This window comes from Daldinia vernicosa, assembly GCF_022497035.1.
Source record: "Daldinia vernicosa strain CBS 139.73 unplaced genomic scaffold F5Y00scaffold_46, whole genome shotgun sequence".
NCBI classification, from domain to species: Eukaryota; Fungi; Ascomycota; class Sordariomycetes; order Xylariales; family Hypoxylaceae; genus Daldinia; species Daldinia vernicosa.
The window spans coordinates 136,284-154,453 of NW_025953962.1; the positions used below are offsets into that span (position 1 = coordinate 136,284).

At 47.6% G+C, this 18,170-nt stretch overlaps 5 protein-coding genes across 5 annotated transcripts; all 5 read right to left on the reverse strand.

The window, feature by feature from the left end:
* Positions 1-8: 8 nt before the first annotated feature.
* On the reverse strand, positions 9-960 carry F5Y00DRAFT_244407 (YkoF-like protein). The gene is made up of 3 exons (XM_048008819.1): positions 608-960; positions 395-500; positions 9-291 (listed from the first exon to the last, which is right to left on the reverse strand). Exons 1-3 carry the CDS (start codon positions 803-805, stop codon positions 110-112), a joined length of 486 nt encoding a protein of 161 aa, XP_047862163.1. The 5' UTR covers positions 806-960; the 3' UTR covers positions 9-109.
* Positions 961-1,103: 143 nt separating this feature from the next.
* Positions 1,104-4,121, reverse strand: F5Y00DRAFT_244412 (uncharacterized protein). Its single transcript, XM_048008820.1, has 2 exons — positions 1,668-4,121; positions 1,104-1,510 (listed from the first exon to the last, which is right to left on the reverse strand). Exons 1-2 carry the CDS (start codon positions 3,389-3,391, stop codon positions 1,483-1,485), a joined length of 1,752 nt encoding a protein of 583 aa, XP_047862164.1. The 5' UTR covers positions 3,392-4,121; the 3' UTR covers positions 1,104-1,482.
* A 2,499-nt stretch (positions 4,122-6,620) lies between these two features.
* Positions 6,621-8,327, reverse strand: F5Y00DRAFT_147991 (insulin-induced protein-domain-containing protein). The gene is made up of 2 exons (XM_048004474.1): positions 7,228-8,327; positions 6,621-7,149 (listed from the first exon to the last, which is right to left on the reverse strand). The coding sequence occupies exons 1-2, from the start codon at positions 8,080-8,082 to the stop codon at positions 6,724-6,726; spliced, it is 1,281 nt and encodes a 426-aa protein (XP_047862165.1). The 5' UTR covers positions 8,083-8,327; the 3' UTR covers positions 6,621-6,723.
* A 1,798-nt stretch (positions 8,328-10,125) lies between these two features.
* F5Y00DRAFT_148025 (WD40 repeat-like protein) lies at positions 10,126-12,197 on the reverse strand. The gene has a single exon (XM_048004476.1). The coding sequence runs from the start codon at positions 11,906-11,908 to the stop codon at positions 10,439-10,441; it is 1,470 nt and encodes a 489-aa protein (XP_047862166.1). The 5' UTR covers positions 11,909-12,197; the 3' UTR covers positions 10,126-10,438.
* A 453-nt stretch (positions 12,198-12,650) lies between these two features.
* F5Y00DRAFT_148023 (uncharacterized protein) lies at positions 12,651-17,806 on the reverse strand. The gene is made up of 4 exons (XM_048004475.1): positions 17,640-17,806; positions 17,423-17,575; positions 13,939-17,248; positions 12,651-13,875 (listed from the first exon to the last, which is right to left on the reverse strand). The coding sequence occupies exons 1-4, from the start codon at positions 17,699-17,701 to the stop codon at positions 12,847-12,849; spliced, it is 4,554 nt and encodes a 1,517-aa protein (XP_047862167.1). The 5' UTR covers positions 17,702-17,806; the 3' UTR covers positions 12,651-12,846.
* Positions 17,807-18,170: the final 364 nt, after the last annotated feature.

An 18,170-nucleotide genomic window follows, 5' to 3' on the forward strand; every position in this document is an offset into this window, starting at 1 on the left:
GTTGCTTGTTGAGAAATAAGTCATGAAATTTATATTTGTGACAACTACTAATCATATCCATTCTCAAGGTAAAGGCATTGAGATGATGCTATATCATGCTAGTTAGTGTTTAAGAGCTAGTAGTTTCCTTGCCCAAAAGGTCCTCGACACGCTTGACCTTGTCCGCCGCCGTCTGTTTCCTGTCCGTTCTAGTCCCAACCCTCATCGACGACTGCACGCGAACAACGCCTTTAGAATGGACTAAGCTATGCGCCTGTCCAATGACTTTCATGACATCGTCCCACGATCCCTCTAGTATCGATTAGCGTATAGTATTAATCCACAGTTCAACTGGGAAAAGTAGTAGAGTACGATATATGAGAGAAGGAAGTAGATAGAATAGGGGGGAACTTACCAACTGTAGTCCCCGCAGAATGCATCGTGTAAGTGAGCCCACTGGCCTTAAGCAGCTTCTGCACCTCGGCTACTTCCTCTGCGACTGAGACGTTGCCTGTGCCGACCTATACACACGTAGTAGGTATATATTAATTTACATGAGGCTATATGCGTAGAGAATATTTGGAGAGAGATATCTAGTGCATAAGAAGAGTAGAGCAGTCTAACTCACAGGAATCAAACAGAAATCAGAATAGCACCGTTCCGGTGTTGCGATGTGCGTATACTCCATAGTCGATAAGCAAGACCCTAATCCAGCTCTTGCTCTCGAAGTAGTTGGACGAATGGGCGATAAAGCAGCGAGTCGAGTTAGGTGCGAATACTTATTCCGTAGCAGACCCGGAAACGATGGAAATGCGGTGGTAAGCATTTACGTCGTATAAGAGTGCGTATATACGCGAGGATTGGTTGGTTATGAGTGAGTGAGTCGAGGTTGAGGTTAATATTGTATCTATCAAGTTTAACGGATGATGTAGAAATGATGTAGAAGCAGCTCGACTAATAACTAAATCCCCACAAATTACATAGAGCTACGTACTTGCATAAGACGTTTATAATGTATATAGGTAGGTAGGTTAGTATCAGCATTAATTAATACCACCTCTAGTACGGAAAAGACTAATAAATTCGTAAGTCATATAACTACCTATGTAATAGTGATATACATCTTACTTGAAAAAGAGATCTTCATTCGTCTCTCAATGCGGGAGCTAGTTATATACAATAATCATCCACCCCCCTTTTCTCAACAATCCTTGACGACGACGATGCATGATATAATGCGTAGAGCGATAAACAAACAATCGACAACTCCTCAGCTCTAGATACTTTAGGTACACAGCAATGCTAGCGCTATGATGACATCACTAATATGATAATAAGCATGAATGAATACTCCTTCGAAGCCAATTCTTCCAACTTCTTCTACCAACGCTAACTTCTAAATCTTTCTACCATTAAGACCGGGTGTTTTTATTCGTAGCTCAACTCGGACGAGCCGCAAGTCAACGTAGTAAGGATAACGTGTAAGTAAATATAAGCCGTCTGTCACAAGACGAGACAATCGGAAATAGTCCTGGAAGCATCGACCAATGCGTCAGTAATCAGGACCTAATCTGTAGCGAGCTTAGCTTTATGAGGACCAGTTGTCTTATCCTCTCGCCGAGGTATCGGGTATAACCTACCACCCCTTGACTTTGCCCACGCGTGAAAGAAGAGAGTGTGTTACTAACCATCTGTTCGCCTCCCATTCTATAATCCACCGACAGCACATCTTACACCGCTCCCGCACGCTCGAAGTGCCTAGGAGCTTGTATTTTTCCTCGTCCTTGACCGGGAGAATGCTAGCGAGCCACCAGGGGAAGAGAGTCGGGTCTGTAGGACATTCGCCGTAGATGGCTAGAACTCGCGAATTTAACCACGCCACGCTCTGCGCTCTCACTCTCCTAGCAAAGTCCACGCCCACCTCGACCAGCTCTCTAGTCGACATCGTCTCTATATCATCTAGCGATACGGATACCGGCAGAGAGCGAACAGGTACGGCTTCTGTATGCGTCGGTCCTGGACTAGGCGGTGCGGTTGCCAACCCCCTTACGCCACGAGAGCGCATCGTTTCCTCCGCCTCTATAGCTTCTTCTTCCGCTACGCTAATATCATCGATCTTCTCGATATTACCGACCACGTACCCGTCTAACCACCCGTGCCGGGTCACCCGGAAGCGAGAAACACCAACTGTCTCCAATAAGCTCCGCCCATCCGCGAAAGGTTCGATATTAACTATGCGGAGTAGCGTTCCGATTTCCATAAATTCAGGCTCGCCAGGCGTACGAGACGGGTTGTAAAGTACCATGCCGAACGTTCGGTCGCCTTCCATCGCCCGCCGGATCATTAAGCGGTAGCGTGGTTCGAAAACGTGAAGAAAGGTAGGCATACGCGGGAACGAAAGCGTACAGACGAAGAGCGGGATGTCGAACCCATCCTGATTTGCCTGCTGTTCGAGTGCATACGCCTGCGCACGAAGGGCTACGAGATCGGCCCAGAACCCGTTAATTATCTTGCAGAGCCGATCGTTCGAAGGGTAGGACTGCCTGTTGACCTGAGCCTGTATCGATAAAGGGCGCCTGCAGATGGCGCAAAGATTTGAATGGTCCAAAATGCGGTGGAGGCAGCTCCGACAAAATGTGTGGCCACAAGTGGTCGTTAAGGGGTCCAAGAACAAGGCGTAACAGACTTGACAATCCATTTCTGTTCTAGCAGACTCCTTTAACCGCGCCAACATTGCCATATCGATATGTTCCATCTCACCGCGCTCTGCACCTACAGAGGAGTAAGATACCTCGCTCCCATAATCTAGCTTGCCCAGTTCTGCTAGCGTATATGTCGCAACGAGGCGAGCTCCTTTTGCTACGAAAGGTTCATTCGCTTTGTGCGCGAGCGAGGGAATCCCCGCAATATCCCAGTGATCCTGCACTGTAATACTTGTAGAAGCGCGAGAACTATCAGACATATCTCGATCTGACTCGACAATCCCTCTAATGATAGCTAGCGCTTTATTCAAGGTGACATCAATAGAGCAGTCTCCGAGCGCGTGTTCCTTTCCGCAGTCGTCAAAAGGACATTCAAACCCACGAAGCCGGTTGGCCGTCGCCGGCCACGAAATATTAGCTCGGACATGTGTCTGAGGTATACATCCCTTGCAGAGGCTGTGCCCGCAGGGTAAAATAGTCGGCTCCCATAGTATTTTAGAGCATATTTGACATTGAATGAGCCTTATGATCTGCCTGACGTCCTTGGCGGCGTCGAGAAGCAGCTCGGAAGCCGCCGAAGGCTGCTCGGTCCCAGTAGGGTTTGGAGTTAGAGAGCCATCTTTCTCGAGATGAGACGCGGAGGTCGAACTCTCGGAATCATTCGGCGAAGGCAAGCTCGACGTATTCGAGTTAGTCTGTATCGAGGACATGAAAGTATCGTTATTTAACTTGGACACCGGGAGTAAATAGATGGGTTGTCGCCGGGTGGATCATCTAAGATAGTGCCCCGTCGCAATAGTTTATACAAATTTGGGTTTTGGGTTTGTAGTTTTCGAGCCTTGTTGCTTGGCTAGTTTACTTGAAGCCGATAAGGAAAAGTACAGAAAAAGTAGGGAGAAATATGTAGATTAACCAAGGACAAAGACCTAACGTGTGCTGGTCTGTAGGAGTTGAACAGAGAGTCGCAGGATGGTAGAATATTTACGGGGTTCCATGGGTAGCTGATTCATGAGCGATTATTTTATGTCGATTCATATAGAAGGAAGTAATTATCTAGATATTCAACATACCTAGATAAAAATAATGATATTAAGACCTTAACCTAGATAAATCTCATAGGGTCGGGGAGTTGTATTTAGTTAAAGGGGGTGACATAGAAACCGGGAGGGGGGACGGGACGCCTAAAAGCGTGCGATTCGAAGACGACGTCAAGGGAGAAGTGGTATATAGCAGGTCTGTAGCATGTTGTACGTTAAAAATATATAGAAGTCATCATACATTTTTCTTTCCCCAGAAGCAGAATAGAAGAGTGAAGTCGAAAGAGCGCTAGGGAGGAAAGGAAAAGAAAAGTCCTGACGTCGTAGGGGTACTTCCAGCTGTCGTCAAAGACAGAATTGGAATATGTGATTGGTTCGTGGGATGGGTTAACGTGGACTGATGATCTCGATGAGACAAGGAAACCAATAGTGAAGTGACACTAGAGGGACAGAAGGGGCAGCATTCCATCAGCATTCCACTAACGATTAGTCGTGGTGCTAAAGACGGTATCTAAGCCAATATAGGCAAGGTGTAATGTGTGTTGTGGATCTACCTGCAGGACCCTTGAGTCCCAAGGGTCTAGATTGGAAATTCTCTGATACCTTAATATTCGATATAACGATAGATGATCTCAGCAGTTTTAATAACGGAGCTGTTTTCGTAAGTGTTTATGCGAATAGCATATTGAAGTTACGTTGTAGAAATATTATATTTAACGTTTAACACTTACATACCTAATAGGCGATTATAATGACTTCACGTCGAACGAGAGCGCAAAAGAATATCATATGCGGGGAATCGGGGGGACAGAAGATAAAGTATCCGGGGTATCCATTACCGTAGGTACCTACGCAATAGTATAAATGTACCGGTAATTCGGTATGTTATCGGGCAAGTGGTAGGTAGCATCGAGGATATTTTCTAAATTTTCCTATTCCATGGCTTACACGATACGGTCGGGTTAATAGTTGACCTATGTAAACTTGCTACTCCCGATTTAATTTACGAATATGCTAATACTACTATAATATAGATACCTAATCACGTACGTGCATATGCCAAAAAATGATTTGTTAATACACTATCTAGGTTAATAACGTGGTGCGTCGGTTCGTACGACCTAAAGTCCATGTTTCTCGCTAACCACATGACGAACCATTTTCAAGAAAACAACAACAGCAGCAACAACAACAATGACTTGGTGTAGCACAAAAAATAATACCAGTACCAATAGCTCTGACGGTCGAAATAAGCAAACTTGAAGCCGCTTCGCTTCCTCACGGCAACTAAACAGAATGGAAGTGCTGATCGATCTCGGAAAGACGTAATTTCGTCCGGACATCGACGCTAGGTAACTGAAGTCCCGTAGTTCCTCAGCCTGTCTCAAGCACGATACCAATGCGGTATTGTATTAATATTCACGATCCACCGTGCCGTGTTGGAAGATCGTCCTCGCTAGGTACATAACGTATTGATTACTTGTACGTAATCTAGCGTATCTCGACTTTCTAGCTGACGTACGTACGTATATTTAGAGAGAGACTTGCTCAGCCAGATTTCTGTCTTGGCCGATACGCGGTGGAACTAGATTTGCTCATGGCTTACGGAGGCTTGTCTTAGCTTACCTACCTGACTTACCTCTCGCTGGACTGCTCGTAATATAACTAGGTTAGTTAGCTCTCGATCGAGATGGCAGAGTTTCTTACGCTTCCGTCGCTTTGCTGAGTAGGTACATTAAATTACAGATGGTAAACAGCTTAAGCAACCTCCAATATAAACAAGCATTCAACTATATTTCTTTCTATCTATCCTCCCCTAACCCAGCCCAGCCCCAAGCAGCCACCTCTCATAGTATACATGGGTAGGTAGATGCTTGGAAAGCCAAGTGTATGACGCTAACATACGAGGATCTTCCACGATTCCAACCAAATCCATAGATGCTCGTCCCTCCAGCTGTCCAGTCCCCTCAGTGGACCTGAGCAACAACCCCTCCTCTAGCTATCATGGAAGGTAAGCGATCGCTTCGTATTCTGCCGTATGCCACACGAACTGCAAACTGCAAACTCCAAAAAAAGCCCGGATGCATGCACCCGATTCGTGTATTGGAGTCTTACAAGCGCCCGCTCAGCCGCTGGCCCATCTGGCGTCTCTTACGGCTAAATACCTAAGCTATTTTTTAATCATAAAACTACATATCACTTAACTATTTCTAAAGTGCGAATTATCTTCTCACTTGCTTAAATCAAAACCTCTTCGTAGCCGGAAAGAAGCATACAATACATTTAGCTTATTGAGGTGTCTCCTACAACTCTCTAGCTGTTGTATAATCACGAAAGCTATATATATACCTAGGTAGATAGGTATATGTAATTATTTGCTCGAGGTATTAAAATCGCTGTCGTGTAACGATGGTCCAGGCCTGTTCTCTTACCTCACCGCCTTCGTTCATAAAAAAAGCAAGATAAATGTTATGAATAAGACTGTTGACATCGCACTTATGTTTATAATTCTTACATCTATTCATCTTAATATTTTAGCGCGTATGCATTCAAATATCTGAATTTTCAGTATGAGCCATATTCCTCCTCTCCGATTCAACTAAAATCTCTATCCGAACATACGAAGCTATGTACCAGAACAATAGTTGAATAGTTCAATACCCCGAGCAACGATATGCATATGGTGCTTGCTCATCTGATTCCGTTTGTCCCCGATTCCCCAATCCCGATGCAAGCCATCCGAATTGCGCCTTAATATTCCATACATACCAAGCAGTAGTAGAGAGAATGCTCCGACCATCCATCCAACAAAAAAAACGCAACTTCAACTAAGTCGCTTTTATGGGGCGTGATAACAGCTCCCTTCACCGCTGAGATTCTTCCATTTGTTGAGAAGGGATTTCCTCTTCTGTTCTGTCTTTTGTAGCTGCGCCTTATTACCTCTTGCTAGATAAGGTAGTATGATTAATATCCCTCAACTCTATCTCCCATCCTCTCGTTAGCCATCATTGCCGCTGAGCCCATCGTCCTTTCGTCGTGGCACCACGTCTGATCGCGAGCCAACGTCCAATGTTACCGAAACATATGCAGCAGCAGAATAGGACGCTCCACAACCAAATGCCCATAGCAATAGTCTCCTGACTCACCCCGCCAACTGTCGTCAATTGTTGCTGCCGATTAAGATCGCTAGCACCGCCGTTCGTCGCATTGCCGTACTCGGGGCCGTACGCCTCGTAAGCAGGTGCCGACGGGGCTGCCGGTGACGGTACTACCTCCGGCCTCAGTCCTAATAACATCGCAGACCCGGCTAGTCCCACGGAGATCGACAGTACCAGACCGGACATGGATCGGTCCAGTATATACCAAAGTACCGGGTTCACGAGAGCAAACGCGAGCGAAACTTGAAGAGTCGAGCTCCATGGGAGTTTTCTCTGTACGTGTTGTCAGCGAGAATTGCCCGTACGACGAAAGATGTCTGCTTTCGAAGTTACGGGGGAGGGAGAACGTACAATAGCAAAGGCGATGCCGACAAAAGCACCAATGCCTCTAATCGCAAGCGCCCAGTCCGTGAAAGAGGCAGGCTCTTTAATCGCCTCGTCTCCTCCGTCTTCCTCTGCTGGGGATTCAACCACGATATCGTCACTTCCGAAAATTCGTTCCCAGACGCCGTCAAACCAGGGTAGCAAACTACCCATTACGATTCCACACACGCCCGACAATGCCATATACCTCCAATCGTAACTGCCATCGCTACTCCGGAGCAGGTTATGTACTCCAAGCGCACCTGCGGCTATTTGCCTATCTCGTAACTGAACGGCGAGTATCCCATATAGAACGCCTAGACCGGTCAGGAGCAAGCTGCGCGAGCCGTGATATAACACGCGTTGTAAGGTAGATAGCGGCTGCGGGCGTACTACTGGGCGTAAAGAGGACCGCCTCCGCGCCGGTTGCGCTCTCTCCTTCTGTATCTCGTAATTTGGCTCGTCCGTGCTTAGGTTTTTCGCGGGCGTCTCAGCGCCTGTCCCCCAGGGCGTACCCGGCTCGTCAGGTCCCATGTAGAATTTATCCTTTCCCCATATGGAAGGCGAGTAGATGCCCGCTAACGTCGAGCCCGTCAAGTTAAGTGCGGAATCCGTGCGGCTAATTGTGGTAGATTCTGGAGTGAAGCCTGTGTTCCTCATGCTGAGTAGTCGAGAGTTAAGCGACTCAAGGTTTAACAATGGGACGTGTCCCGAGTCGGCGGAGGGTATAGGGGCGGGCGAGTCGTCGTTCGGGGGTGTCGGCTCTCTAGGAATTAGGTTGAAAGGTCGGCGAGGAATAGGCCGTAATAAGGGTGGACCGTTATCTCCTTGAGAATTAGACATGATAGTGGTTAGGTAGTAACGAGATCAAGCACTTTATTATCTTGTATCCAAGGTCGACTAAATATTTAGAAACAATGGAATGTAGATAAGCAAGTAAAGTGAGAATTGGGCGTTATATTAAGTCGGCAGCGCCAACGGAGGAACCAAGTCAAAATGCCACCTGACTCTGCCGCGTGGCCAATATTTAAGGTTCCTACAATACGAATCGACTGGCTACACAATCGAGAAGTATTGGAACCCTGCAGAAGGAGAGGGGTGGAAAAGAAAAGGGATTGGGAGTTTCACGAAACTCTTGAAAGGTTCAGATCTGGTGGTCAACCGATGGTTGGCTGGCTATGTTTTGCAGCTTGGCGTAGGTGCTACGTCGGAAAATACTCCAATACTCCAACACTCTTAACACTCCAACGAATAATCTAGTGATAGATGAGATGTAGAAGTAGCCGAATTATATAGGATTATATATAAGACGAATAGCAACGATGACGATATTATGCGTTATGGTTGGTGGAGAGAGGAAGTTTTTTTTAATATTGAGAAGACGAGAAAGGATTGGAGTATGTGGTATTGTTTAGGTATTGTTCCATTCATGGATGTACCTTATTACCCACGCACACAAAACCGAACCGTATACCCCATACCGGCTCAGCTGTACCTTCCTTGCCAGTTTTTATATATGCCAGCAGCAGCCTTATAAGAACAGTAAGATGCAGGTGCTATTGAGGCAAGTACATAGGTAGGTAGGTATGAGGTAGGTAAGATGGAGAAGCAACACATGCAAATGGGACCCGGCGCTTATAAAACTGCCTTCCAATGACACCTACCTAAGGTACTGTGTACTTACATATGCACCTGATGCCTTACATGTCTTATATCCATGCTAGTTACCTGGTACATAGGAAACTTCAACGTCTTTACATATACGAATATACGAAATGTAATTTTGCATGTTTAGGGGGTAAAATAGTGAGACATTTGATTGCGTTATTGGTCCAAGTCTCTAGTTTGAAATTAATATCGGTGCCTAGAAGTTTGCTCGCACATATAAACGTCGGATGCGATGCTAGGTAATCTGGTTCATTTTATTAGGCATTCGAAAAAATCGGCTAGTTGTCCCCTCCCATGATGTGCAAAAGCTTAAAGGGTAGGGTAATTGGTCTAATAATACATACAACCCCTGCCTTAACACGGTTTTGGTGCTGACCTCCCTATCAGCACTTAAAAACTTCCGACCTATTGAAGTAGTTAAAGTTTCGTGGATGAGCCTCTAGTGATGCAGGTTCTAACTATTAGCTACATTCCGTATTATCTACTAGTCTTTTTAGGGGAAAGATGGGCCTTGCTACTGGTGTGTTTTCTCGGGGTCTTCCTCTGGAAGTAGCTGTTTGACTTTGTCGACTAGTGATTTCCATATGTATTTCATGTACATAGGGGCTGAGGGGCTAAGAAGTACCTAGATACAATAGGTACCTATTTAAATACATTACCTCCTCTAAAACCCCCTTGGTTCGACTTAGAATCACATGCTCCGTCCATCGTGACTTCGCCTTTCGTCTATTTTGTACAATGCGAAATCCGCAAAATCGAGCTAGATTCCGCTGGTTGGTTGGCAGATGCCGTTGCTACCCCGCAACATGCACGCATCCAGCATTTTGTGACACCATCGTGCATCTTTCATCTGCAAATCCCACAGATGCCATTGAAAACCGCACCTCATGCGAGTTGGCATTGTAACACGGCCGAGACATAAGAATCGTATTGTACCACGGCATCGAAGCAAGCTCTTTGTCCTGAATGAATGAATCCCCGACCCGCTTCAATGGTCACCTCGGCTAGCCGTTTTATGCGATACAACCCACCTTGCGTCGCTGCAAAGGATCGAGGTTTCAGCCGGCATCAACCCAGAAACGTCCTATACTGTATTGTAGATATTACATATTACACGGTACTTATTTTCTGATAACACAGCACGTGATGTTGATGGGCCTGTGAGCTCATAAAAACAGATGAAAGAAATCGTATGTTCGAACATGTGAAGACAAAGGCTTAATTACCCCTATAATCGAACCACGCATTCATTCCGGATGGTTTGCGCATATCATCTGACTTTACCATAGATTGACATAGAAGATGAGAACCAGCTGATTTTTGATATGGATATGCTCATCTCCAGGTAAGTGCTGTTCTTCTCGGTAGCGATAATAGATCTAGATGGGCTTACATGCCTCTTAAAACTACCTTAGGTGCTGATATATAGTTCATGGGAATGGATATTGTAACACAACTATTACTGGTCTTGATGATAGTTCGAGCTTTTCCGCAGCTATTATTCATAAGCTTTTAATTCATTACTTCCGTCTTAATCCTCATCATCATCTTCATCGTCTTTTTCATCTTCGTTCTCATCTTCATCCGACATATCCTCCGTCTCATCCTCGCTATCCTCCACGCCCTCCGGCCGGGGTATCATCGCAAATGCCTCCACACACGTTATCCTGTTCTGGGTCTCGTAAGTGCCGAGCAGCTTGCCCACCGTCTTCGTAGCCTTCGCCTCCTTGAGCTCCTCGACGGCGAGCTTGAAGACGCGAAGCTTTCCGTCGCTGCTACCCGCAGCTATGAACAAACTGCCTGCCCCGTCTTTCCCTGGGGCTTTTACGATGCTGAAGTCTTTAATACGTCCCGAAACCCCGGCTTCCTTCCCGCCAAGCTCCGCAATCAACTTGGCTACTGGCAGCGTCGTCTTTCCCTTTCCTTCCGTAGACGATTTGCCCGGCGTGAGATCCTGGCTCTTCGTAGAGAAGAACATGATTTTCCCGTCCTCGGTCGACACGGCAAGCAGCGACGAATCGTTTCCGCCGTCTATTGTGACGTAGCAGAGCTCGTGTATCTTTTTCCTCGGTTCTGGCATAACCCTGCATTTTGGCGTGCTGTCCATGCCTAGCACTAGTGCGTCCCTGTCAAACCCTACGCAGAATTCATCACCGTCCTCGGTGCTACCCCAGACTACTTTCCTGCCCTCCCCTAGCGCATGCTTCCCTTCTCCTACTTCTTGTAGCATGTCTCGGTTAAAATTAAGCACGCCGGCCTTCTTAGCCGTCATTAAATTCCACAATCGCATAGATCTCTCGCCTCTGCTCACGCTGATCATAAGTTTCATGCTCGGGTGTACGGCGAAGTCGTTAACACCGGCCGGCGTCGCACCTAGCGCTGCCGTATCGCCGCTCGGCCGACCCAGAGGCTTCGGTACGGGGACTTTGATAGTTGACAGTAGGGACCAATCCCTCGTCCTCGTGACAGCTATGGTAGAGTCTTCGGAGGCGGAGATGAGTTTGGATTTCGTAGGAAAAGATAACTTGGTGATCGTAGATGAATGGTGTAATAGTGTTCCAATCTCCCGATTCTTGGGGTTCTCTAATGTCTTTCGAGGCATGACGGAGGATAAGGCGCCTTGGTCTTTGAGGCTGGGCGGATGCGCCGAGATGTTATAGACGTTGATACGCTCGTCGCTGCTACCCGAGGCCAGCATGACCTTTTGCAGCCTGCCCGGTTCTGGTGCCGAGGGGGGCGAGAGTGCTATACATCGTATCGCGGAGCTGTGCGCATTGAATAGAAAGGTGTCAGCAAACTCGACCTGGTCGTCTGCCGAGATAGTAGCCGTCAATCCGTGGAGAATTCGATCATAAGATCCCGTAACAACCTGGATCGTCAATGGGGAAGAGCTCTCTCTCTCTGCTGGTAACGACTCGGTGGTTTTGGGTTTCTTAAGAATAGTTAATTCCTGGGTTTTGGTCCCGTTAGTAGGGGCGTCTGTCCGCTTTCGTTTGCCCATTCTGCTGTGTTTTCGATTTGAGCTAGCTTCGACAGTTGAGTTTCGCAAGAAAATTTGGACACTGAAGAGAATCGATCCATGATAAGGGAAAAAATAAAGTGGAGAATAATAGATAAAGTGGGATATATCTGGATAGCTAAATCGATTAGGTACTTACACGTACTGCCTATGTACATATGTAGATGCTGCTTATATACATATTTTAACATATTTTAACATAAAATAAAATAAAGGGATCTATGACAAACTATTCTGAAGGGCATAGCACTTAGATGACATGTCATTATATTACTGCATCGTTTGTCTTAAATTGTGATTCTTTTTTTCATACGTGAACGCTATCTGCTTAAGATGCCTCTACTGGCCAAGACAGCAGTTATTATTTACAGAACCCAGACGCTGATAATCGAGGGCGGCCGAGTTCTGAAACCCGGCTTGCTTCCCCGCATGGCTATTGGCGCTATACCCTCTGGCTATAAGCTTGGAACATCTTGGTATAGTGTCGACTTCGAATTCCTGTCGACTCAAGTGACAGGAATGGCCTAATCTTAGGACTCGGGATAAGACGTGGGCTCATGTAAATATCGACACGACGACCCCCCAATAAACGGGTATAGCAAGGTTCTGATACACCGCAGCGATGCGACGGCAGGATAATCCTATTGAAATCTGCTACCAGTCGTAAATTGGTAGGCTCAGAGCCTCTTCTGGTGAGGATTCGATCACTACCTAGGCAATCTCGAAATCTTCCAAGGTTAAGGTCTGTCGAGACAGGTATGATGAGTCTAAAACTGAAAAAGCCGAGGATATCGAAACATTATCGCTATCTTGTACCTCTCAGAAAATGAGGCGAACTCTGTTTAGCAACATCATGCCTCTGTACTCTCGAACAGATCAACGGGCACCGCGTTGGACGAATGACATGGTGCATCGTGAGCCTACTTAGGTACAGACGGTGTTGGTGTCGCGCTTCCGCTCGAGTTCCGCTGATGCTGTTGTTGTGCTCCGTGTTGGGCTTGAGCTTGAGCTTGAGCTTGAGCTTGTGCCTGTTGGGCCTGCGCTGCGGCGGCGGCGGCGGCGGCTTGTTGCTGTTGCTGAGCCCTAAGTAGCTGAGCATATTGGTGTGGCCCATTAGCAGCAGCGGCATGTCCTGTACCTCCCGCAGCAGCGTTCATCGCAGACTGTGCAAGGTTGTGGTTATTGTGGCGGGTATTTAGCAGCTGCCTTGCCATCTCACGGACCATATCCTGTGGCGTATTGGGATGTTGCTGTCTGATCTGATTCTCGATATGCTGCAGCTGCGAGACGTATGTCTGATGCGTCGGTTGAGACATTGTCGCGTTTGGTCGCGGCGACCCTGCTTGGGACGCCATGGGAAGACCCGGTGCGGGAGGGGTTGACATTCCTGAACCATTTCCGTTGTTGAATTGGGCCATCATTGCTTGGGCCTGGGCATTGGTAAGGTAGCTTTTCTGGTTCAATCCGCTCATCGCGGCAGCACGCATAGCGGGGGGCGAATTTTGCAAAGGCATGCTTCCTTGCGGAGTCTGAGATTGTTGCTGATGTTGTTGCTGTTGCTGCCGCATCTGTACCGAGCGTCGCTGTTGCTCGGAAATCTGCTGCGCTTGCATCAAGAGCTGAATGTCTGGCTGTGCGGTGGGCATCGCCATCCGCGACTGGCCATTAACTGTAGGCATCTGCACTTGAGAGGTGCCATTCATCTGCATAGGAGGAACGAGACCGCCGCTCATGTGATTGGAGGCTCCGGTACCATTTGGAGTGGCATGCATGGGCATTCGCGGACGACCTTGACTGTTCATCGGAATTTGATTAGGAGCACCGACACGAGCCATAGCCGCATGAGGATGAGAGGCTGCCATCTGAGGATTGTTCTGCGGGAGCTGATTCACATTCTGGGCGGCTGCCATCTGTGCAACCTGTCCTTGCTGTGCTCTTTGAAGGGCAGCCTAAGTACGTATGTTAGTGTCATTCGGTCAATATTCCTAGGATAGGAAAAGGGAGATTCATACTCTGCGCTGGGCCTCGTGACGCTGCTGTTGTGCCATCCTCTCCGCCAACCTCTCGGCCATTGCTTGATCTCTTTCGAATCGCATGATACTATATTCTCTTGGGGTCTTGGTCGGGGCTCTTTGCTGGGGTGTTTCGTTTGGCTTTCTCGTAGCTGCGAGAGAAGCGGCATGCTGCTGTTTTTGTATGGCCGTCTCACGTTTCTTTGCAAGCTTTCTCATCGCGTCTATCATCGTCAGGTGTTTCTGGTTACGCCGCCTCTCTACCTTCAATGGAACGTTGTACCGCCTCTTAGGGATCGGTGTGACGGGACCATTAGAGTTAGCTTGCTGTTGCTGCTGCTGCTGCGCTTGTTGTTGCATCGCGTTTTGATGCTGCCGGATAACTTGCTGTGACGATTCAATTCTGCCCTGCCATAGCTTGAAATACTGTGTTTTCTGCATGTCGTGAGGAAGTCCCTCGAGCATAACCCAGCGTTCAAAACATTCCCATGGTGTCCGCCTTTCAGCCCCGGAGCTGAATAAGGACTTGGAGGAGAGTATGCTAGATATTAGAGACCAATTATAAGAATACTCACGGACGAGGCCCTTCAGTTCATCATCCTCGGACTGTATCCATTGGGAAGGGCTACGGCACTCATAAAACGACTGGAAAGGCATAGAATGCTCGTTAGGCGGGCGGAATTGATGCCCAGCGTGCAGTCTATCTCTGAAACTTTTATTCTCAGGCCGAAAGAGCGCCACGTCGGGGCTTTCTGGCTCTAGTCGAGGTTGGCTGTTGTTTAGCTGACCGAACACGACCCCATCATCCTCGTCGTCCTCCTGTGCATAATTGTACCGGCTTCGCTTCTTTGGCGGCTCAATCGGCGTGAGTTCCATTCGGCCCTCCACGAATTTGCTTAGTGGCAGTGCGGGGCGTCTCCATGAGGCATCGGGGTCGTACTCTGGCGCAGTGAGGTCGGACTTGGGGACTTTCAACGGCGATCCGTAAATAGGCAGTTCTTCAAGTAGCCGATCCGCGGTAGGAGACTGATGTAATGCAAACACTATATCGTCATTTTCTAGAGCGAATATAGCTGATGGAGCTACTGTGTCGAGAATGTCCTCACGAGGCTCATCGTCTGGCTCCATCGGGGAATCCATGTCCGCGGATGGAATAAGGTCCGGCGTCGGTTGGCTATCCGAACTCTGGGGGATATGCGCATCACCCATAATGACTTCTCCAGCATCGGCTGACACCCTAGGAGGTATGATGGCATCTACCTGGAGGGCTTTGCGATCTTCTATAGGAGCTGACACCCATTCGGCACAAGCATAAGCAAGGTTCCGGGCGGCTGCCATCTTCCATTTTCGCTCTTCACGGAAATCAGTTCTCATCCATTTCATCTCTTTGAGTAAAACATCCCAGTGACATGGTTGGCGCGTGGGCTCAGGGCAACGTTTTGGTTGGCGTAAAGACCACTTGTTATGATGTTGCAAGTGATAAACCCTCTTAAGGACCTTGCAAGCTTGATTATCAAGTATCTGAGTGTAAGAATCAGGCGTTGACAATGTCTTATGGGCCTGGTGTAAAATCTGGTCCAGGGGTCTCATCCATTTAGAGTTCGAGGCAAACGCTTGGACAAACAGGGGAGTAAAGTAGTCATCACTAGCTATCTGCCCAACCTTCTGCTGATTCTGAACTAGTGTTTTATCCGAGTCTCCTGTAGGTTTAGTCTGTCTACCGAACACTACTGTTGACCGTTTACTTTTCTCTATAAGCTTAGACCTTTCGGAAAGGCTTTGCGAATGCTGTCGAGACGACTGAGACGTTGTTGGTGTCACCAATGCTGTATGATCGGATGGGGATTTTCTCGACCTCCTCGGCGGTTCGCTAAGGATCTCAGAAACCGGCTTCTGTCGAGCAACCCCCGTAGGGCTGCTACTTCGCTCTCGAATAGGCTGATGAGATTGCGTTGGTTGAGGGGAACGTTGAGTTCCTTCAGAGTCGAGTTGCGGTGTAATCGGAGCCGAGTCAACAGGCGCCACCGAAACTTCTTTCTCCATGACTTCGTTCTTGCTTTCAACCTGAACAACGCCGTTCGTAAACCCGGCAGCAGTTGCGCTTGTGTCAGTCGGCGGTTTCTCGTTCCTCGTATCCGTAGTCGGAAAAGCAAAGGAATCATTGTTAGGAGGCTGCTGCACGGGCAGTTGTGAAATAGTATGGAAACTACTCGTAGTCTGCTCGAAGCTTGTGGTCACAGGCTTCCCAGGTTGCCTAGTAGATAACGGGGGGTTTAGCGGTTGTATCGAATCAACTTTTGGGTTTGTATTAGTTGGTAGCTCCGTTGTTGTTACAATGGTGGGTGTTGGCAGCGGTTGGTCTTTGACTCGGTTCGGAATGTTTTCGGATGTTCCAGCCACGATCGGCTCTGAGGGCGTTAAGCTCAATGGATTTTGTCTCATCGACGCCACATCTTTCATTCCCGCCAGCTTAGCCTCTGTACTGTCCGCAAGTGGCACACTTTCACGAGCTGCATCTACGTTGTTCCTTGTACTGGAAAGAATTGGTGTTGTTGAACTTGAGGATGCGTCATCAACTCCGTCCCTGCCGTCGACCTGAGAAACCGAGCGAGCCACAGCCACCTTCTCTTCAAGCTTCGTAGCTGGGACAGGGTCAATATCCATCGGCTCGCCATTGTGAGTACCTCCTAAATGCGTGCCCGTATGTTGCGGTGTCTGTTGCGGCTTCTGCTGAAGTTGCTGCTGCTGCTGTTGTTGTTGCTGCTGGTGGTATTGTTGCTGTGGGTGCTGTAGTGGTTGTTGTTGGTGCTGGTGCTGCTGTCGCTGCTCATTCATAAGAGTTTGAACTACTTGTGGTTGAGGAAGATTAACGGAGGTCGCAGCATGACTTATTGGAACCTTGGGGATTCCATCAGGCCTATCGTTCGCGGGTAGATGCTCTACATGTTCACCAGACGGAAACCTAGGTTTAGATAAATCATTTGGTAACGGAGTGAGAGGATCTGATCTTATAGGTCGTCCGGAAGATTGGATGGGCCAAATTGGCTGATGCTGCTTCAATCCGGGACTGGATGCTGGTATGGATGCTGGTAGAGTGGAAGGAAGATTCGTTTGGCTATCACCAATTCCTGGTCGCGACTGTATCGAAGGCAGTGCCATAACGGGTCGCACGATAGCGGCAACATCTTTCTTCCTATTCTGATGAGCATTTTCGCTTGTGATGAAAGTCTCGCCGGGTCGGGTAAGTGGAGGGTATTCGGATCGAACTCGAAGTCGCGTAGGAATATTTAACTCGTTTAATTTTCTTCCTCTAATTTATAAAATTAGTAATTAGCAACATGAACAAATAAATACCATTAGGTAGACGACGAATGTTTTCAAGGCCTTGATATCAAATCCACCAAATATTTCTAATTCCCAACTGCCCAAACGCGATCGGAGATAGAATATATAAATAATAAAAGGACGCGATATTTAAACATACTGTAAGATATCGCAACCTTCAAGAAAACTCAACTCGGCAGCATTAGCTGGTGGCGCGTCTGGATCGGCGAAGCTTCGTTGTGGGAGGCCATCCGGAGTCGTGGCGACCGCATACAGAACGCAGAGCTTTCTCTTCCTCGAACGAGCGATAGCACTATAAAAATATATATCATGAGTATCGGATCAATTAGCTCTACTCATCCGAATATATAACTGACCTGCATTCTGCCCGCTTTGATTGCAGAAGCTTCGTGCGGTCGGCGGGCACGACCTCAGTCATAGCATCGACCACCGCGACATCCGTTTTACATGAAAACGGATGGCTCTCCAGGCTTAATGGTACCGCTGGAGATGAATCCGATATTATTGAGTGATGGAAATGATGGCGTTGTGTTGTATTAATTGAATTCTATCTTCGCGATCATGGACAGGAAGTCTCTTGGATTGATTTTTTTATTTTCCTTTTCGCAGATGAAGCCTATAGTAGCCTATGGTACCGACCACTTCAGTGCACAGGGGCGTTCTGATAGGCCTGGCTAGACCGACATACAGTGCTGACCCATTCTGCCGAGTGCTATTGCTAGTACCTAAGTTCCCTAACGCACCTTCTATAAGCCCTATATGTATACAAATTTGTTTGCCCCTCCTGCTCTCCTCATCCACGTATGCAACTTGGAAGGTACCTATCAACCTTATACATTAGGAGGTAGGTACACGTATGTGTAAGGCGTTCAACGTGTTTGTTCCTA